This window comes from Natrix helvetica (assembly GCF_964273705.1).
Source record: "Natrix helvetica genome assembly, chromosome: 1".
In the NCBI taxonomy this organism is placed as follows: domain Eukaryota; kingdom Metazoa; phylum Chordata; class Lepidosauria; order Squamata; family Natricidae; genus Natrix; species Natrix helvetica.
Window position 1 is genome coordinate 111,976,046 of NC_138548.1, and position 22,955 is coordinate 111,999,000.

Below are 22,955 nucleotides of genomic sequence, written 5' to 3' on the forward strand. Positions count from 1 at the left end.
TACTGAATGGCACAAACTAATAGGTGGCACTGTGTACAGGAACATCTGCATAGTGTATAGGCTAGACACACTCAAGTTCAGATGGGAGATTCCAGAAGTCTGAGGAGAATAACAGTCTTCCGTTATTAGATCTTATACCAGAAGGTGGGTTCCTACCAGTTTGGACTGGTTCAGCTGAATAGGTAGTAACTCGGCTTGCCACGCCCCCGAACCGGTTCTATTGCTTATGCTGCCATCTTGATTTTTGGTTTTGCGCAGAATAATCTCACAAAAAAATTTTGTGCACCAAATCGGCAGTAATGCCGGCAGCAACCCACCCCTGTCTTATACACATAAGATCATGTGGGACTTGCAGATCCAGGCAAGAGAACTGGCCAATTAATCAGACATCAGGGTAGTAGACCAAAAGTCAACATTGGTAATGTATGTAGTGGTGCCAAGTGACAACAATATCAGGAAGGAGTATGAGAACCTGGAGAAGTACCAGCACCTGATGGAGGAACTAAAGAGGATGAGGAAAGGAAAGGCCAAAGTGGTCTTAATGGTGATAGGAGGAACACTTGGGGATGTGACTCCTAAGGTTGGAGAGTGTCTCCAACAGATCCCAGGAATGACATCAGAACTCTTCATTCAAAAGAGGGTAGTGCTAAGAACAGCTAAGATACCGTGCAGTACCTTCAAACTCCCAGGCCTCTAGTAGAGGACGTAATATTGAGGAAGGAACATGCCACCCATAGGGATGAGAGGGATTAGCTTTTTTTAACCCCATTGATCCCTTGGGTAAAGCAGATAACATGAATCCAATCTTTTTTTAGCTCTTTATTCAGTTTCACAATGCTGTTGAAACACTCTCCGGCTTGAGTTTATTTTTTTCCAATAAACAGCATGCACTTTCTTCTGCCAACAGACCACAGCTTAAAAAGTGATGGTACCAAAACTTTGAAGCAAACTATACCAGTGGTGGGTTTTTATTTTTTTACTACTGGTTTGCTCTTGAACACGCACACACTTGTGTGCACCTCTTCTGCGCATGCACAGGCACGTCTTGGATGGGTGGGCGGAGCCTCCCCCACCGTTACTACCAATCTGGGCTGAACCAGGAGCAACCCACCTCTGCACTATACTTGCTAGCAAGAGGAAGGTGTTCTGCAGTTGTTTGCAAGAGGTTTTTGAGAGAAAATAGAAAGAGAACTTGCCCTCTTTATCACATGTTAGAGAAGAAGGCAGCTTTTGTCTAGTTAACTATGACGGGCTGTAGAACTGCTTCCAAAGCTTCTAAACTATTTTGCTGAATACTCCTAGAAAAAAATATCATTTCTTTTGAGACAAATGATATATTTTTCCATTTTTATTTACACCAGTAATTAGAAGTTCTAATATCCAGGCTGAATGAAAAATAAGTGACATTTTGGCAAGAGAGTCAAGAGTTTACTAGAGAAACAAGCATTTTTCTAAGAGCAAATATATAAAGTGTTGTTTCAACTACTTTAAATGCATTATAGTTTGCAATTATTTCATGGAATAACAAAAGCTTTGACGGGATTAAACCATTTTACTTACCACATTGTCCTTCAGTATTGTTGTAAAACTTGCCGAATGGAAGCTTTATAGCAAAGATTACACCACTATAGGTGACGATAGTATCCATTTCAGAAATTTCAACCACCATATTAATACCCATTGTATAGATAGAAATGTCATCTTTCTGGAAACTTGACTTGATGAGTTTCCCATTGAAAAAGATCTGCATAGAAGAATAATTTTGCATCAGAGAGCAATTTTATATCAGATTTTTTTTTGATTACCCATACTTTTAAAAAATAATGCACATGCATGTTAAAAATAATTATCTACACATTTTGGATAGATTTGCTTACTCCAATTATTAATTAAGAAATATGTATTTTATTTTCCACCAAATAAAATTACTTGATCTTAGTGTCCATGTAACCATGGAAAATCTTAGGGAGGCTGGTTCCCTCTTCTGAAATGGCTTCCCAAGGATATAAGCAGGGCTGGGCTTCAAAAAGTTAAGCAAGGAGTTCTCTTCCTGGTTGCTGGGTGGGCATGGCCTAGTTGGCCTCCTGCACTCTGGCAGTGGGGGGCGTTTTTGCCCTCCCTAGGCACTGGAAGCTTTCCTTGAGCCTCTGGAAGGGGAAAAACAGCCTCCCCAGGATCCAGAGGCCCTTCCTAAACTTCCAGTAGGTTTGTTTTTCACCCTCCCCAAGCCTCCGTGTGCGCCCTGCACTTACCTGAATCCAAAATGGGCTACGTGGGGACTCCTGGGAGGGGAGCGGCGGGGTAGGCAGGGCCAGACAAGAGTGGGGTTTGGTGGGTTCTCTGAACTGCACAGACTCTTAGCTAGAGGTTCTCCTGAACCTCTGCGAACCCCCTAGCAGCCCACTCCTGGATATAAGACATACATCTGCTAGGAAAGGCCACATGGATCTAGTCACACTTATGACTTATATTAAGAGGTGCTTCAGATAGTCACCAAAAGAGATCCTCTTTTTTCCCCAGGGATCACTGTGAACCTGAACCTGCTTTAAGACTCTGATTGCCCTTAATTTTTTGTATCTTTCCATCTCTAAGCAAACCAAAACAAACCAAATAAGTAGTACATAATTCTCATATTTTTATAATATATTATGATTATTATGTATAAGAATGCTTTGTGCTCTTTTATGCAAAACTAACTTTACATGGTTATATTTCTTAATAAAACCAATAATTAGGCATTCCATTTAAGAAATACCAATCCTTTCTTTTACCTCTCTGCTATGTTTCTGAGATTGTTATTTAGACTTAAGATGAATCCTTCTGTGCATGTTTACAATTTGGTATGTTTCAACCATTACATAAAGTCTGAAATGCTGGGGTGCCTACTCTTCCTCCTCCTCCTAGTACGTCTACTACTACTACTATCACCAGTACTACCACAGCAATTACTACTACTATATCTTCTTTCAAGATTCAAAAAAGTAACCATATTAGATTCTTCACTGTTCTATAAATTGGTTTCAATTTATAGTTATCTCATTACAGATGAAAAGTAGCTTTTCCATCCCTCCTCTTTCTGCTCAGATCATTAGATAAACATACTGTACCTTTAACTTCATTAATTGATGGCTAAAAGTTTAAACAAATGTCACTATCTTCTAGGCATTAATGCATGAGAATATAGGTAGTCCTCCACTATGATCACAATTGTGCCCCAAATTTCTGTTTTTAAGTGGGACATTTGTTAAGTGAGTTTTGCTCCATTTAGCAATCTTTCTTGCTTCAGTTATTAAGTGAATCATTGCAGTTGATAGTTTGTAACCCGGCTGTTAAATAAATTTGGCTCACCCATTGACTTTGCTCATCAGAAGGTCACAAAAGGTGATCACATGACCTTGGGACACAGCAAAGGTCATAAATATGAATCAGTTGCCAAGCTCTGAATTTTGACCATATGATCATGGGCATACTGCAAAGGTCATAATTGAAAAGCAGTCATAAGTCACTTTTATCAGTGTTATTGCAACTTTGCACAGTCACTAAATGAACTATTGTAAGTTGAGGACTACCTGTACTGCACTTCCTTATTCAGAAAAAAAATATTTCTAAATAGGCAAGACTAGGGTTGCATAATCCTAAACATTGTACATTTGAATTGAAACATTTTACACGGGGCTAATCGTGGCTAAAATGTGGGAAGATTTTCATTTTCACAGGAGAAGTTCTCACACCACTGCAATAGCTGACACAAATTTGGGGGGTTTGTTCCAGAGAATTAAAGAAGTTTGAGGAATGAGTGGAGGTTTTTGTTCTGCATGTGAATGGCACTGGATCTCACTTTCAAATTTTACCTTGTTAATGTCTATCCCATTAAAGTGTTGGCGAGTTAACACAATAACTGAAGATTTGTAGTATATAATAATAGACTGGTGACAGGAAAGTTGATCTTCTGTGTCACAGTAGTAATTATCAAGAAGGATTTTAAAGTTGTTATATTTTGGTATAATTTCCTGCACCAATACGTAAGTACAATTGTCCAAGAAAGTGTAGTAGACTCCATCAAATGTGATAAAGTGAGGATCACCCCAGCCACTACAAATACCTGATAAATAAAAGAAAAAAAAACAGGTGACAATTAGGACCTTAAAAGATACTGTTCCTCGAGATTAATATCAACGAAATAACTCATATATGATCAAAATTGGATTACAGTTCATTATTACCACAAAGCCATTCAGAAATAACAGTTGAACTTACATTCACATTCATAGTGATAACAACATCCATCCTCTGAGAGAATCTTTACTGGTGGGTAGCCATTTTCACAAACAATACTCTGTACTGGTGGACACTCCATTTTACTTATCGCAATATTGTTTTTTCCTAAACAAGTTGCTTTGGTGCAATTTTCTATCCATGTCTCACCCTCCTGGGAATAGTAAAAAAATAGTTTATAGTTTGACCCAATAAAGCTCTGTGTGTGTATTCATATATTTCATACGTTAAATTATGTTTCATGAGTAAAAGGCAGGAAGACAACATTTTTCCTCTGTCTAACTGAGATTTGACTTTTGGTCCTTATATTTTATAACTTAATTCAGAAAAATCTTGATGTCACGATCCTTCCTTTCCTTCTTTAAACAAGCTTTCTAGCAAGGAGACACATCTTGGAGAAACATTTGCCTGCCCATCTGATGACATTCTGTTTGCGTAACTACCAGATAGAGATAACTTGACATGATATAGGAGGATTATTTATAATATCCTACTTCCCATTAAACTTCAATTCTGCATTGGTTCAAAGCATTATTTGTATTTCTCTGAGTTGCATAACCTTTCTGTTTTTAAGTGGAATGTCTGGAATTTGACATTTGTGAAGCAGCATCCAGATCTTTTAAAACATTCCTATCTCCTGATCAGGTTGATAAACATGAAGTAGGAACCAAGCTCACTGGGCAAAGTAAACCCCAAAAGAGGACAAACCTGGTTTTAAGATGATCCCATAACAAAAGGATGGATAGACAGGAGGAAAAAAATAGATTAAAAATCCCAGATGATGTCCATCTACACTACTTTTTCAAAGTTCTAGCTAAGGTCAGTCCTGGAGATTTCTTTCCCCCCAAGTAAGCATAAATTCTCTGCACCCCACCACCATCACCCCAGAAAAGGGGGAGCTAGTGCCATGATTTTTTTTAAAAAAATGAAGTAATAAATACTAATTAAAAGTTATTGCCTGTAAAATACAATTCTGTGTATTGTGCTAAGTCAATCTTGAATCAAAATGGTTTTTAAAATAAGATATATAATATGCAAGCCTAATTGAACCCCATCACGGTACCAGTTGCCAAGTATCCACATTGCAATCACGTGACTTTAATAATTGCAGCTCTGAGGATCAGACACAAGCCTCTTTTTCAGTGTTGTTGTAACTCTGAATGGCCTTTAAGTGGTCAGTAAAAAAAATACTTAATTGCGAAACTATCCATATATCAAGCATAAATTTCCTTTGTTCCTTGATTTACACTAGTTTTTATAGCACCAAATAAAATGGTTGGTTAGCAATATTGCGCAGATGATGTCACTCCTTAATGCCCTCATTCTCTCACATTGGCTCTTTCCTTAGGATAAGGCATTGCATATCAAATCAGGGTGGCCTTCAAGGCTGGTTAGTCCTTTGTTTTGAGAATAAAGGCTCCAGAGCAAGTAGCTGGATAGCTATTGTTTCAGAGAGCCAGGCCACTTGCTTTTCTGTTGTAATATAGCAGAAAACAACTAGCAGTCCTAGATCACAATAAAGAAAGTTATTGTGCTGTCCACTGTGCCCTGGTCAGACATCACTTGGTACTGTGTCCAGTTTTGGCACTTCAGTTTAAACATGATATGACAAATTTGAGTGAATTCAGATAGTGAAGGCTCTGGAAACCAAACCCAATAAGATGTCTAAAAGATAGGGCAGGTTTAATAGAGATTAAAAGAGACATATGGCAGGAGACTTTATTTATCTGAAGAGATGGCATGAAGAAAAGGGAGTGAATTTATTTCCTATTGCTCCAGAGCAGGGGTCTCCAACCGTGGCAACTTTAAGTAACTTGTGGACTTCAACTTCCAGACTTCCTCAACCTGCAAAGCTGGTAGTTGAAGTCTTCTGGAAGTTGAAGTCCACAAGTCTTAAAGTTGCCAAGGTTGGAGACCCCTGCTCCAGAGGGCAGGATCATTTTAAATCAATGGGTAAACTACAAGAACGTTCAGGAGACATCAAGAGAACCTTCCTGCTTTCCTGCCTGTGTCACGAACCAGAAGAGGCTCTCTTGACCTTCTCGGGAAGTTTTCAATTACAGATTGGATGATCAGCTGCCAGATTCACTCTAATGGATCTCACACTAAGCAGGCAATTGAAATAGATGACCTCAACAGGTTCTGTTCCAATTCTATGAGTCTATCCCTTTATGTCTCTTTAAAATGTTTTATATGGGATGAGTGCATCATGAATGGTATTTGGTAAAAGCTATACAGGGAGTTTTGGGTATGCTTTAATTCTCCTTTGTTTGGTTTAAAAAACATATTTCCTAGGGGCAATATACTCGATGTCTTCATGATAAAAAGCTAAATTCCATGACTGTCCCTGATGTCAGTCAGAAAACATTTACTTCATTGTGTAGAGGTGTCTTTAGCCATTCTTCCAATTATATTGCTACATTATAGCATAACTGAACAGATAATTCTATGGTGGTGGTAGTGGGGAAGAATTGGAGAGAAAAAGGGGAAAAAGACAAATGCTAAGCACATTTTGAGTCAGTATCCTATTTCTTCACCTTCACCCCAATTCACTGTACTTCCACTTATATGTATACATGTATATTCTGCATGTTATTTTCGTGAAACATATATTTGCAAACAACTATATTTGAATAAAATATATTTTGCTGTCCAAGATTCCTTAATATCAGCAAAGTGCTGTACCTTAAGGGAGATAGGCGGTTCTAAAATGTAATAAACACACAAACACTCTTCCAGGCAATTTTTAAACATTGAGCTATCACTTGCTTTCTGTTCAGAAATTGTAATTTGAATCAATTCATGCTTGTTTCACCTAATTCTTCATAAAGCCTTGCCTTTATAGCACTGTGGGTCTGAAGGCTGGAGATGTATGAAGGAAAAGAGGGATTCTGGGATTCCAGATCGAGTTAGTGCCATGTGCGACCTAAAACTCCAATAATCGTATTTGGAATAGAGAAAGGTTAACTTCTCCTTCCCTGGCCAAAAATATCCAACGTGTCTACAGAAAACACATTACACTGAAAACATGATTATCACAGATTACAAAAATAGAAATAAAAAACACTACCTCTCGGGGTGGAACTGCATCAGGACAGCCTGGTGGTGGAGTAGGACCAGCCGTACTGGTAGTAGGAGTGGTGGAGACAATGGTGGGAGTTGAGGTGGGTTTGGGTGTAGTTGATACACATGGCCCTTTATATCTTTCAACGGAACATGTGCTACCACAAATGGCGAAATAAATGCAGCCATCGCTGTCGGTTTGCTTATAAATAATTTCACCTGAGGGGGGAGGAACAACAACATTTCAGTAGGATTTGAGAAAGCTATCAAGTAAGTGCATACATAACAAACACAATGATAGAGAAAAGTCTGCCACATGAATCATAAGGAGAAATGCAGAATAGGTATACTGCAGATCCTGTCAGCCAAAGGGTATTGGCTGGTGAAGGCCCGAAAAATGAGCTTTTCCCACAGTGATCCCTGCTCTACTGCATGGAACATCCTCCCTCCATATACTGAAATGGGCCCAACTCTGTTAGCTTTTGCAAGACCATAAAAACCTGTCTTTCTTCCAGTACCTTGGTGCTAAATGTGTCAAAGTCCCAGTTTGTTACTGTATTAATAACAGGACATTTAATTACTACTATGCAAGTGGTGCACTGGCCTAGATATTGAGCTCACGCCTCACAATCAGAAGGCTGTGAGTTCGATCCTAGGTAGAGTCAGATATTTCTCTCGATGGGCAAAATGAGAATATTTGCTGAACAAAGCTAAACATTGGTGACAGGAAGGGCATCCGAAAATTAAACCACTCTGCAACCTCCATTCAGTTGCCCAGACTCCACCCAACATGGGATAATGGGGTTGTTAAAAGATGATGATTTAATTGCTACTATGTGTATTTAATTTGGACGCCATTAGTATTTTATTAAATTGTTCTTAGTATTTTTAGTGTAATAACATTTCTGAATTGTAAGCCACCCAGATCAATTGCCCAAGATGAGTGGCTGTAAAATTGAATAAGCAGTTATACATAAAATTCAAAAATTGGCTGGCAAAAACAAAACAGTTATTGAAATAGACACTTACCAGGCTTATAAATATTTTTCCCAATTTGGCAAAAGCAATGACTTGTGCTGCTGCCTCCTGTAGTGGTTGAAGATGGAATACTTGAGGTGGGTTGAGGTACGGTTGTAGTTATCAATTCCTGTGTCGTTGTTCCAAAGGACCTTGTGGTTGAACCTGGGGGGGTTAAGCTAGAAGTGGTGGTGGGTGGTACGGTTGTTGTTTTGCATTCAGGGTTTTCTTCACAACAAAGCACGCTTACCCTATAATTATAGCATAGCTGAGATTTTCCAATTTGGTCTCTATTGTAGCATATCAGTCCAACTTTGACATCACACTTTACGACTTGACCAAGTTGTTCAATGCTCAGATCTTGATGGTTTTCAGCTTGACATTTTATATTTATAGGCTTTTCGCAGAATCTCCCTCCCGCAGCTCGGATATTGCTGTACGTTTCAAGGTCTCCTCCTTCGGGTCCAGGAATGGGAAAGTCAACATCAAACCATTCTGACCATTGGCAGGTGATAGGCGCACATGTGGTCGTTGGCGGAGTGGTTGTAGTGAGAGTTGTTGTTGGTGTGGGCAACTGAGTAGTGGTGGGCAAAGCAGTTGTCGTTACTACGGGAGTTGTGGGAGAGATAACTGTCGTTATGGTGGGAGTGGCTTCTTTGGTGGTACTACTGGTGGTGGTTATCACTGTTGAGGTGGGTGGTACGGTTGTTGTTTTGCATTCGGTGTTTTCTTCACAACAAAGAACGCTTACCCTATAATTATAGCATAGCTGAGATTTTCCAATTTGGTCTCTATTGTAGCATATCAGTCCAACTTTGACATCACACTTTACGACTTGACCAAGTTGTTCAATGCTCAGATCTTGATGGTTTTCAGCTTGACATTTTATATTTATAGGCTTTTCGCAGAATCTCCCTCCCGCAGCTCGGATATTGCTGTACGTTTCAAGGTCTCCTCCTTCGGGTCCAGGAATGGGAAAGTCAACATCAAACCATTCTGACCATTGGCAGGTGATAGGCGCACATGTGGTCGTTGGTGGAGTGGTTGTAGTGAGAGTTGTTGTTGGTGTGGGCAACTGAGTAGTGGTGGGCAAAGCAGTTGTCGTTACTATGGGAGTTGTGGGAGAGATAACTGTCGTTATGGTGGGAGTGGCTTCTTTGGTGGTACTACTGGTGGTGGTTATCACTGTTGAGGTGGGTGGTACGGTTGTTGTTTTGCATTCGGTGTTTTCTTCACAACAAAGAACGCTTACCCTATAATTATAGCATAGCTGAGATTTTCCAATTTGGTCTCTATTGTAGCATATCAGTCCAACTTTGACATCACACTTTACGACTTGACCAAGTTGTTCAATGCTCAGATCTTGATGGTTTTCAGCTTGACATTTTATATTTATAGGCTTTTCGCAGAATCTCCCTCCCGCAGCTCGGATATTGCTGTACGTTTCAAGGTCTCCTCCTTCGGGTCCAGGAATGGGAAAGTCAACATCAAACCATTCTGACCATTGGCAGGTGACAGGCGCACATGTGGTCATTGGCGGAGTGGTTGTAGTGAGAGTTGTTGTTGGTGTGGGTAACTGGGTAGTGGTGGGCAAAGCAGTTGTAGTTACTATGGGAGTTGTGGGAGAGATAACTGTCGTTATGGTGGGAGTGGCTTGTTTGGTGGTACTACTGGTGGTGGTTATCACTGTTGAGGTGGGTGGTACGGTTGTTGTTTTGCATTCGGTGTTTTCTTCACAACAAAGAACGCTTACCCTATAATTATAGCATAGCTGAGATTTTCCAATTTGGTCTCTATTGTAGCATATCAGTCCAACTTTGACATCACACTTTACGACTTGACCAACTTGTTCAATGCTCAGATCTTGATGGTTTTCAGCTTGACATTTTATATTTATAGGCTTTTCGCAGAATCTCCCTCCTGCAGCTCGGATGTTGCTGTACGTTTCAAGGTCTCCTCCTTCGGGTCCAGGAATGGGAAAGTCAACATCAAACCATTCTGACCATTGGCAGGTGACAGGCGCACATGTGGTCGTTGGCGGAGTGGTTGTAGTGAGAGTTGTTGTTGGTGTGGGTAACTGGGTAGTGGTGGGCAAAGCAGTTTTAGTTACTATGGGAGTTGTGGGAGAGATAACTGTCGTTATGGTTGGAGTGGCTTCTTTGGTGGTACTGCTGGTGGTGGTTATTACTGTTGAGGTGGGTGGTACGGTTGTTGTTTTGCATTCGGTGTTTTCTTCACAACAAAGAACGCTTACCCTATAATTATAGCATACCTGAGATTGTCCAGTTTGGTCTCTATTGTAGCATATCAGTCCAACTTTGACATCACACTTTACGACTTGACCAAGTTGTTCAATGCTCAGATCTTGATGGTTTTCAGCTTGACATTTTATATTTATAGGCTTTTCGCAGAATCTGCCTCCCGCAGCTCGGATATTGCTGTACGTTTCAAGGTCTCCTCCTTCGGGTCCAGGAATGGGAAAGTCAACATCAAACCATTCTGACCATTGGCAGGTGATAGGCGCACATGTGGTCGTTGGCGGAGTGGTTGTAGTGAGAGTTGTTGTTGGTGTGGGTAACTGGGTAGTGGTGGGCAAAGCAGTTGTAGTTACTATGGGAGTTGTGGGAGAGATAACTGTCGTTATGGTGGGAGTGGCTTCTTTGGTGGTACTGCTGGTGGTGGTTATTACTGTTGAGGTGGGTGGTACGGTTGTTGTTTTGCATTCGGTGTTTTCTTCACAACAAAGAACGCTTACTCTATAATTATAGCATAGCTGAGATTGTCCAGTTTGGTCTCTATTGTAGCATATCAGTCCAACTTTGACATCACACTTTACGACTTGACCAAGTTGTTCAATGCTCAGATCTTGATGGTTTTCAGCTTGACATTTTATATTTATAGGCTTTTCGCAGAATCTGCCTCCCGCAGCTCGGATATTGCTGTACGTTTCAAGGTCTCCTCCTTCGGGTCCAGGAATGGGAAAGTCAACATCAAACCATTCTGACCATTGGCAGGTGATAGGCGCACATGTGGTCGTTGGCGGAGTGGTTGTAGTGAGAGTTGTTGTTGGTGTGGGTAACTGGGTAGTGGTGGGCAAAGCAGTTTTAGTTACTATGGGAGTTGTGGGAGAGATAACTGTCGTTATGGTGGGAGTGGCTTCTTTGGTGGTACTGCTGGTGGTGGTTATTACTGTTGAGGTGGGTGGTACGGTTGTTGTTTTGCATTCGGTGTTTTCTTCACAACAAAGAACGCTTACTCTATAATTATAGCATAGCTGAGATTGTCCAGTTTGGTCTCTATTGTAGCATATCAGTCCAACTTTGACATCACACTTTACGACTTGACCAAGTTGTTCAATGCTCAGATCTTGATGGTTTTCAGCTTGACATTTTATATTTATAGGCTTTTCACAGAATCTGCCTCCCGCAGCTCGGATATTGCTGTACGTTTCAAGGTCTCCTCCTTCGGGTCCAGGAATGGGAAAGTCAACATCAAACCATTCTGACCATTGGCAGGTGATAGGCGCACATGTGGTCGTTGGCGGAGTGGTTGTAGTGAGAGTTGTTGTTGGGGTGGGCAACTGAGTAGTGGTGGGCAAAGCAGTTTTAGTTACTATGGGAGTTGTGGGAGAGATAACTGTCGTTATGGTGGGAGTGGCTTCTTTGGTGGTACTGCTGGTTGTGGTTATCACTGTTGAGGTGGGTGGTACGGTTGTTGTTTTGCATTCGGTGTTTTCTTCACAACAAAGAACGCTTACCCTATAATTATAGCATAGCTGAGATTGTCCAGTTTGGTCTCTATTGTAGCATATCAGTCCAACTTTGACATCACACTTTACAACTTGACCAAGTTGTTCAATGCTCAGATCTTGATGGTTTTCAGCTTGACATTTTATATTTATAGGCTTTTCGCAGAATCTGCCTCCCGCAGCTCGGATATTGCTGTACGTTTCAAGGTCCCCTCCTTCGGGTCCAGGAATGGGAAAGTCAACATCAAACCATTCTGACCATTGGCAGGTGATAGGCGCACATGTGGTCGTTGGCGGAGTGGTTGTAGTGAGAGTTGTTGTTGGTGTGGGTAACTGGGTAGTGGTGGGCAAAGCAGTTTTAGTTACTATGGGAGTTGTGGGAGAGATAACTGTCGTTATGGTAGGAGTGGCTTCTTTGGTGGTACTGCTGGTGGTGGTTATTACTGTTGAGGTGGGTGGTACGGTTGTTGTTTTGCATTCGGTGTTTTCTTCACAACAAAGAACGCTTACTCTATAATTATAGCATAGCTGAGATTGTCCAGTTTGGTCTCTATTGTAGCATATCAGTCCAACTTTGACATCACACTTTACGACTTGACCAAGTTGTTCAATGCTCAGATCTTGATGGTTTTCAGCTTGACATTTTATATTTATAGGCTTTTCACAGAATCTGCCTCCCGCAGCTCGGATATTGCTGTACGTTTCAAGGTCTCCTCCTTCGGGTCCAGGAATGGGAAAGTCAACATCAAACCATTCTGACCATTGGCAGGTGATAGGAGCACATGTGGTCGTTGGCGGAGTGGTTGTAGTGAGAGTTGTTGTTGGTGTGGGCAACTGAGTAGTGGTGGGCAAAGCAGTTTTAGTTACTATGGGAGTTGTGGGAGAGATAACTGTCGTTATGGTGGGAGTGGCTTCTTTGGTGGTACTGCTGGTTGTGGTTATCACTGTTGAGGTGGGTGGTACGGTTGTTGTTTTGCATTCGGTGTTTTCTTCACAACAAAGAACACTAACCCTATAATTATAGCATAGCTGAGATTGTCCAGTTTGGTCTCTATTGTAGCATATCAGTCCAACTTTGACATCACACTTTACAACTTGACCAAGTTGTTCAATGCTCAGATCTTGATGGTTTTCAGCTTGACATTTTATATTTATAGGCTTTTCGCAGAATCTCCCTCCCGCAGCTCGGATATTGCTGTACGTTTCAAGGTCTCCTCCTTCGGGTCCAGGAATGGGAAAGTCAACATCAAACCATTCTGACCATTGGCAGGTGATAGGAGCACATGTGGTCGCTGGCGGAGTGGTTGTAGTGAGAGTTGTTGTTGGTGTGGGCAACTGAGTAGTGGTGGGCAAAGCAGTTGTCTTTACTATGGGAGTTGTGGGAGAGATAACTGTCGTCATGGTGGGAGTTGCTTCTTTGGTGGTACTACTGGTGGTGGTTATCACTGTTGAGGTGGGTGGTACAGTTGTTGTTTTGCATTCGGTGTTTTCTTCACAACAAAGAACGCTTACCCTATAATTATAGCATACCTGAGATTGTCCAATTTGGTCTCTATTGTAGCATATCAGTCCAACTTTGACATCACACTTTACGACTTGACCAAGTTGTTCAATGCTCAGATCTTGATGGTTTTCAGCTTGACATTTTATATTTATAGGCTTTTCGCAGAATCTCCCTCCCGCAGCTTGGATATTGCTGTACGTTTCAAGGTCTCCTCCTTCGGGTCCAGGAATGGGAAAGTCAACATCAAACCATTCTGACCATTGGCAGGTGATAGGCGCACATGTGGTCGTTGGCGGAGTGGTTGTAGTGAGAGTTGTTGTTGGTGTGGGCAACTGGGTAGTGGTGGGCAAAGCAGTTTTAGTTACTATGGGAGTTGTGGGAGAGATAACTGTCGTTATGGTGGGAGTGGCTTCTTTGGTGGTACTGCTGGTTGTGGTTATCACTGTTGAGGTGGGTGGTACGGTTGTTGTTTTGCATTCGGTGTTTTCTTCACAACAAAGAACACTAACCCTATAATTATAGCATAGCTGAGATTGTCCAGTTTGGTCTCTATTGTAGCATATCAGTCCAACTTTGACATCACACTTTACAACTTGACCAAGTTGTTCAATGCTCAGATCTTGATGGTTTTCAGCTTGACATTTTATATTTATAGGCTTTTCGCAGAATCTCCCTCCCGCAGCTCGGATATTGCTGTACGTTTCAAGGTCTCCTCCTTCGGGTCCAGGAATGGGAAAGTCAACATCAAACCATTCTGACCATTGGCATGTGATAGGCGCACATGTGGTCGTTGGCGGAGTGGTTGTAGTGAGAGTTGTTGTTGGTGTGGGTAACTGGGTAGTGGTGGGCAAAGCAGTTTTAGTTACTATGGGAGTTGTGGGAGAGATAACTGTCGTTATGGTGGGAGTGGCTTCTTTGGTGGTACTACTGGTGCTGGTTATTACTGTTGAGGTGGGTGGTACGGTTGTTGTTTTGCATTCGGTGTTTTCTTCACAACAAAGAACGCTTATCCTATAATTATAGCATAGCTGAGATTTTCCAATTTGGTCTCTATTGTAGCATATCAGTCCAACTTTGACATCACACTTTACGACTTGACCAAGTTGTTCAATGCTCAGATCTTGATGGTTTTCAGCTTGACATTTTATATTTATAGGCTTTTCGCAGAATCTCCCTCCCGCAGCTCGGATATTGCTGTACGTTTCAAGGTCTCCTCCTTCGGGTCCAGGAATGGGAAAGTCAACATCAAACCATTCTGACCATTGGCAGGTGATAGGAGCACATGTGGTCGCTGGCGGAGTGGTTGTAGTGAGAGTTGTTGTTGGTGTGGGCAACTGAGTAGTGGTGGGCAAAGCAGTTGTCTTTACTATGGGAGTTGTGGGAGAGATAACTGTCGTCATGGTGGGAGTTGCTTCTTTGGTGGTACTACTGGTGGTGGTTATCACTGTTGAGGTGGGTGGTACAGTTGTTGTTTTGCATTCGGTGTTTTCTTCACAACAAAGAACGCTTACCCTATAATTATAGCATACCTGAGATTGTCCAATTTGGTCTCTATTGTAGCATATCAGTCCAACTTTGACATCACACTTTACGACTTGACCAAGTTGTTCAATGCTCAGATCTTGATGGTTTTCAGCTTGACATTTTATATTTATAGGCTTTTCGCAGAATCTCCCTCCCGCAGCTCGGATATTGCTGTACGTTTCAAGGTCTCCTCCTTCGGGTCCAGGAATGGGAAAGTCAACATCAAACCATTCTGACCATTGGCATGTAATAGGCGCACATGTGGTCGTTGGCGGAGTGGTTGTAGTGAGAGTTGTTGTTGGTGTGGGTAACTGGGTAGTGGTGGGCAAAGCAGTTTTAGTTACTATGGGAGTTGTGGGAGAGATAACTGTCGTTATGGTGGGAGTGGCTTCTTTGGTGGTACTACTGGTAGTGGTTATTACTGTTGAGGTGGGTGGTACGGTTGTTGTTTTGCATTCGGTGTTTTCTTCACAACAAAGAACGCTTATCCTATAATTATAGCATAGCTGAGATTTTCCAATTTGGTCTCTATTGTAGCATATCAGTCCAACTTTGACATCACACTTTACGACTTGACCAAGTTGTTCAATGCTCAGATCTTGATGGTTTTCAGCTTGACATTTTATATTTATAGGCTTTTCGCAGAATCTCCCTCCCGCAGCTCGGATATTGCTGTACGTTTCAAGGTCTCCTCCTTCGGGTCCAGGAATGGGAAAGTCAACATCAAACCATTCTGACCATTGGCAGGTGATAGGAGCACATGTGGTCGCTGGCGGAGTGGTTGTAGTGAGAGTTGTTGTTGGTGTGGGCAACTGAGTAGTGGTGGGCAAAGCAGTTGTCTTTACTATGGGAGTTGTGGGAGAGATAACTGTCGTTATGGTGGGAGTGGCTTCTTTGGTGGTACTGCTGGTTGTGGTTATCACTGTTGAGGTGGGTGGTACGGTTGTTGTTTTGCATTCGGTGTTTTCTTCACAACAAAGAACGCTAACCCTATAATTATAGCATAGCTGAGATTGTCCAGTTTGGTCTCTATTGTAGCATATCAGTCCAACTTTGACATCACACTTTACGACTTGACCAAGTTGTTCAATGCTCAGATCTTGATGGTTTTCAGCTTGACATTTTATATTTATAGGCTTTTCGCAGAATTTCCCTCCCGCAGCTCGGATATTGCTGTACGTTTCAAGGTCTCCTCCTTCGGGTCCAGGAATGGGAAAGTCAACATCAAACCATTCTGACCATTGGCAGGTGATAGGCGCACATGTGGTCGTTGGCGGAGTGGTTGTAGTGAGAGTTGTTGTTGGTGTGGGTAACTGGGTAGTGGTGGGCAAAGCAGTTTTAGTTACTATGGGAGTTGTGGGAGAGATAACTGTCGTCATGGTGGGAGTTGCTTCTTTGGTGGTACTACTGGTGGTGGTTATCACTGTTGAGGTGGGTGGTACAGTTGTTGTTTTGCATTCGGTGTTTTCTTCACAACAAAGAACGCTTACCCTATAATTATAGCATACCTGAGATTGTCCAATTTGGTCTCTATTGTAGCATATCAGTCCAACTTTGACATCACACTTTACGACTTGACCAAGTTGTTCAATGCTCAGATCTTGATGGTTTTCAGCTTGACATTTTATATTTATAGGCTTTTCGCAGAATCTTCCTCCCGCAGCTCGGATATTGCTGTAAGTTTCAAGGTCTCCTCCTTCGGGTCCAGGAATGGGAAAGTCAACATCAAACCATTCTGACCATTGGCAGGTGATAGGCGCACATGTGGTCGTTGGAGGAGTGGTTGTAGTGAGAGTTGTTGTTGGTGTGGGTAACCTGGTAGTGGTGGGCAAAGCAGTTGTAGTTACTATGGGAGTTGTGGGAGGGATAACTGTCGTTATGGTGGGAGTGGCTTCTTTGGTGGTACTGCTGGTTGTGGTTATCACTGTTGAGGTGTGTGGTATGGTTGTTGTTTTGCATTCGGTGTTTTCTTCACAACAAAGAACGCTTACCCTATAATTAAAGCATAGTTTAGCGTTTCCACTTTGGTCTCTATTGTAGCATATCAGTCCAACTTTGACATCACACTTTACGACTTGACCAACTTGTTCAATGCTTAGATCTTGGTGGTTTTCAGCTTGGCATTTTATATTTATAGGCTTTTCACAGAATTTCCCTCCCGCAGCTCGGATATTGCTGTACGTTTCAAGGTCTCCTCCTTCGGGTCCAGGAATGGGAAAGTCAACATCAAACCATTCTGACCATTGGCAGGTGACAGGTGCACATGTGGTCGTTGGAGGAGTGGTTGTAGTGAGAGTTGTTGTTGGTGTGGGTAACCTGGTAGTGGTGGGCAAAGCAGTTGTAGTTACTATGGGAGTTGTGGGAGAGATAACTGTCGTTATGGTGGGAGTGGCTTCTTTGGTGGTACTGCTGGTGGTGGTTATTACTGTTGAGGTGGGTGGTACGGTTGTGTTTATCACTTCCCCTGTTGTTGTTCTAAAGGGCTTCTTGGTTGAAACTGTATGGGTGTTGCTTGAAGTGGCAGTTGTTGGAATTGATGTTGTTTGAACAATCTGAGGTGCTGTAGATGGCAGCCTTGTTGTATGGAATTGTGTAACAATTGGTTTTTCTGTTGTCTTTGGAACTGGTCGTTTTGTAGTTGTTAATATTGATGTAGGTATTTTTGTTGTTTTCAGTGATGTAGTGATTGGTGTTGTGGTGGTTACTCTGGTTGTTTCAGATGTTGTTGACTGTGTACCTTTTGTTGGAAGCAATGTTGTAGTTAAAGGAGCTGCAGTGGAACTTGGTTGCATAGCAGTAGTTGTCGTTGAAAGTTTTGTAGTAGAAATTATAGGAAGAGTGGTTATATATTTAGTAGTGACAGGAGGTAATGTAATTGTAGTTGTCTCCGGAACTGAGGTAGATGTAAGTTGTGGTGTTGTTATATTTGCATTTGTTTTTCCTGAAGTTGTAGTAAAGATTGTAGAGGTTGTTTGAGGTTTTGTGACCCTGGTTGAAGGTTCTGTAGGAGTTGTCAAGCATTCGTCGTTGCAGCAATAGACTTTAATTTGATAGTTAAGACATATCTGCAGCATTCCCATCTGATCTTCATTTCTGCAAACAAATCCAAAGGATACGTTGCACTGGACCTTTTGGCCAATTTCATCAATAGTTTTATTAGGGAATTTCTCAGCTCTGCATTCTATATGTTCTGGTTTTTCACAGACATCTTTTCCTGTGTTTCTAATAAATTCATATGTTTCAAAATCTCCTTCATTATCCAGTGTAGGAATATGCACATCATACCATTCTGTCCATTTGCAGATAGGCGTGCAAGTTATTTTTGTCATCATTTCTGTTGTTGAAGTTCCAGTTCCCATTGTAGATAGGACTGTAGTACTAGTAGATAAAAAAGTGGTTTTTGGGGTTGTTGTTAAGATACTAGTAGTTCCTTTAATTGTACTTGTGAAAGCAGTAGTACTTGTCAAAATAGTAGCTGGTACTGTAGTTGTTTGAACTGGAGAGACTGTGGTAGTTGCAGGTATGGAAGTTGTAGTATAATTGCCACATGGTACAAAGGTACAGCATAGAATTTTGATTTGATAATTGTGGCACATTTCTGGATGCTGGTCCATATTATTACAAATTAATCCAACTGTTCTGTTGCATTCTACCTTCTGGCCCAGTGTAGTTAAAGGAGTATTGGGGAATTTCTCTGCTCTACATTTAACAGCTTTTGGACTTTTGCAGACTTGGTAGCCTTTGGCCCTTAGATTGTCAAAAGTTTCAAAATCTCCATCATTGTTTCCCGAGCCGGGCTGCATCCCATCATACCATGGTGACCAATTACACACTTCCTGAACACAAATGGATGTAGTCATGGGCACTGTAAAGATATTAGAAGGATAAATGAATATGTTTCATCTACTTAGAACAACCTAGAACAATCTAGAACTATGCTGCCTACAATCTGACCTATGCTTAGAATACAAAATTGTCTGCTATAACATCCTAGCTGTCAACGACTACTTCAGCTTCAACCAATAAATACAAACTCAAAGTAAACTGCTCCAAACTTGATTGCAGAAAATACAACTTCAGCAACAGAGTGGTCAATGCCTGGAATGCTCTACCTGACTCTGTTGTTACATCCTCAAACTCTCACAGCTTCAACCTCAAACTGTCTACCGTGGACCTCACCCCATTCCTAAGAGCTCTGTAAAGGGGGTGTGTATAAGCGCACCAGCGTGCCTACCGTCCCTTCCTACTGTTCCCATTTATTTGTACTCATTTCTTATGTATACCTGTTTATATTTATATGTTTACATGTTATATTCATACTCATACTTGTTTTCTCATACATGCTTGACAAACCAAAATAAATAAAATAAAAAATAATATTTTCTAATAATTGTGAGCATGCAAATGATACCCTGAAACAACTGTGTCTCAGAACAGTTTTTTGAGGTCAATGTGGTAATAGGGTCAGTGGTCACACATATAGTTTCCTCCTTCTTCCTCTCGTTGGCTTTGGAGGGGGGAATCCCTCTTTTAGATTCTCACCTGAGGAAACAATGATCTTCAGCAAAGTTTTTTTTGATGGCAAAAAATTACAGGAAGTTTAATCGGCTTCCTTCCCAGGACATTCTACTCAAGATCATTGATTTCCTGCTGCTAATGGCACGAGGAGCAATAATTATTAGCATGGTGGCTGAGAAGAAATAAGTGAGAGTGCATTCCTTGGTTTTGTGATAACTTAATTGATATTTTTAATTGCACATTACCCTCAGCACCTGCTAAGCAGAGGCACTTTACATATTTATTACATTGAAGAGAAGAATATGCACAGAGTGCAATTAAAACATTTATTTTAAAACATAAGTGGCATTGCATTGCTTCAGCAGCAGCAGAATAAGTCATCTCAACTTAGTTTTAGACAAAATGGACATTCTTTTTTTTTATTACATTTAGGGATTCAGAAGCCCTATTAGTTAAATGTTTCATATGGTACCATGGCAATAGGCCAAATGGTTTATTTTCCCATGATTTCCTTCTAGGTTTCTATAAATGTGGAAATGTGGAGTAGCAAATTGAACCCACAATTTAATCTCTTTTCTTCATGCAACAATCTATTTTCAGTAGCAAAACTGGCAAGCTGTTTATAGCAGAGGTGGGTTTCAAATCCCAGAGCTACCGTTTTGCTCATGCTTGTGTGGGAGACATTTCTGCGCATGCGCAGAAGCGTCCGGCATGTGTGTGGAGCCTCTCGCCACCACCACTATCGGTTCATCCGATCCGGGCCAAACCAGGAACAACCCACTTCTGGTTCATAGAGTCTTCTCCAGCTCATATCTGTACTATGCTGAAAAGGACATTTTACATATTTTGAATATTTTTATTCCTAACTTCAGGTCAGCTCATATTTTGTGAAGTGTCCCCCCCACCCACCCACACACTATGTCTCCGCTTAAACCTCTATCAGGAATTTCCTAAGGAATTCTCATCATTCTCATCAAACTGTTTTTGTAAGTAAAGATTAGATGAATCAGCTTGTTTTAAAACTGAAAATATTTCATTTTTCTGAATCTTTTTATCCCAGACATCATGAGTTTGCACATTATGGACATTAAACTATCATGCACACACTAAAGTATATTAATTTTTTTATAATCATACAACCAACAATCATTTTGTTTCATTTCATTTACTAAGGAAAAAGATAAGTCCTCAGAGTTGCTAGAATGTGTACCTGAAGTGGTACTTGCTGTGGAAGTGGTGTTAAATACAAAGACAGTAGTAGTAGTAGCACTGGTAGGGGTTGTGGAACACGGAAAGATATTCCTCTCAATTGTGCCATTTTGACTGCAAATTGCAGTGATGCACCCTCCAATGCCATCAGTTGTATTGTAGATGATCTCGCCAGGTTTGCTTATCTTTCCTTCATAGATACAGTAGCATTCTGTCATTCAAAAAATAAAAAATCAATTGATTATTAAGGTTGTTTCAATTCTCACAACGGCTGATCCAAATAATCACAGCCCACATCAAATCGACACAGTCTGCTTACCATTTTCATCATATCTGCAGTCCTCTTTACTGTCCATTGAACAATAACTGTAAGGAAACAAATGAGCGCATTTGTTAGAAGGCTGCTCACCATTTTAAAAAGCACAACAGGTTAAAACAAATGTACTTATGTACGCTCGGAATAGAATCATGCAGAAACCAGCACATTATTACAAGTAGATCCAATTCATTGTATCGAAATGTCCAGATAAAATTTCTGGAAAAAGAAAAAAAAACTTCCTGTCAAATTCAGAATTTATAAACAGATTGACCGTTTTCTATGGAGAATTCTTATTTTTCCCTTCAATAAAATTAAGGGAATAATAAAATTATTTATTTATAAATATTTTCCCTTTAATAATTGTTTTCCCTCTAATAAAATTAAGCTTTATTAATTATTTTTTTGAAAATGACTCTTCTCACAAGAATTGGGGGTAGAGAATGGGTTCAGAAGATCCTGTGGTCTAAGTGGAGCAAAATAACGGAGTGTGTCCTCCCCCCCAAAGAATAAAGATCATTATTCATTGCAATGATTTGAGCAAACTCTTAGTCTATCCTGGGGTGAGATGACTACCAAGTAGAGTGTATTAACAGCAGAGGTGGGTTCCTCCCGGTTCAGACTGGTTTGGCTGAATAGGTAGTTATTCGGCTGTCCATGTGCCAGAACTGGTTCTATCTTGTTTTTTGCCTCTGCGCATGCACAGAAACATTTTTCTTAGTTCTGCGCATGCACATGCGTACAAAATGTGCACGCACCTGAAACGCACCCCTCAGCGTACTGGCAGTAAAAGAATCCAGAACCCACCCCTGATTAACAGTATGGCATTTTTCAAGAAATTGATCCTCAGATGTGTATTCCAGAATGTCGCCTGCTAATTCTTGCTCCTGTTTTATGAAACATAATGGTATTTGGTGTAAGGCCTCTGCCAGATCTTTAACTTATTTGGAAGCTTCAATTGGTACAGAACACAATGATATGAGCAGTTATGTGTACTGTCAACAGAATACACACTCTGCATCTCTCTTCTGTGAGCTGCTCTGGTTGCCAGTTTGCTCTCAGGTCCAATTCAAGGTTTTAACCTTTAAAGCCCTTCATGGCACAGGATGAGGCTATCGGAAAGACTGCCTCTCTCCATTTACATTAGCCCAACTCATCAGATCTTGCAGGGAAGGGATACTGCAGATATTATCAGCTAGGGATCTACACTTGGTGAGCCCAGGAGATGTGCCTTCTCTACTGTGTCACTTGATTAATGAGTATTGTTCCCCTCCCCAATTAGACTGGCCCCACCCCTTTTGATGTTCTGAGAGGCCCCCAGGACTTGATCATGTGACTAGGCCTGGGGTTGCCACAAAACAGATTTGTCTAAGTGACTCTACTGTTAAGGGAGTCATTTTTTTATTCTCCCTTTACTTACAGTTGTATTTTGGGGATTTAGAATATTTATTGCCATGGATTTTTTAATATTTGTACTTGCTATTTTTACACTTCTTGATTTATCCATTGTTGTGTATCACCCAGAATCACCTTTGATGAGATGGGTGGCTGTATAAATTTGATGAATAAATAAATAAACTTCACAATCCTGGAATTTTAAGCAGAAGTCTTACCATGATTGACATTTCTTTTCTGAAGGCAATTTTTCTCCTGGTTTATAATAGTTTCCTTTATCATCAAAGCAGCCACACTTATCAAGGGAGACACAGTCCATCTCATCTTCATTAAAATAGGGTTTATCATCTGGACATTTTGGATAGCATCCTACAGTAAGAAAGATA

General features: G+C 41.0%; 1 protein-coding gene across 1 annotated transcript in view; it reads right to left on the bottom strand.

Annotated features, from left to right (window-relative positions):
* Positions 1-22,955, bottom strand: part of LOC309388714 (mucin-5AC-like) — an 84,792-nt gene that overhangs the window by 18,973 nt on the left and 42,864 nt on the right. Inside the window, exons 28-35 of the mRNA XM_081946292.1 lie at positions 22,788-22,938; positions 21,178-21,224; positions 20,860-21,069; positions 8,368-18,996; positions 7,346-7,557; positions 4,258-4,429; positions 3,852-4,102; positions 1,561-1,744 (exon numbers count right to left, since the gene is read on the bottom strand). Coding sequence (XP_081802418.1) covers positions 1,561-1,744; positions 3,852-4,102; positions 4,258-4,429; positions 7,346-7,557; positions 8,368-18,996; positions 20,860-21,069; positions 21,178-21,224; positions 22,788-22,938 — 11,856 coding nt within the window. The remainder of the gene's footprint in view (positions 1-1,560; positions 1,745-3,851; positions 4,103-4,257; positions 4,430-7,345; positions 7,558-8,367; positions 18,997-20,859; positions 21,070-21,177; positions 21,225-22,787; positions 22,939-22,955) is intronic.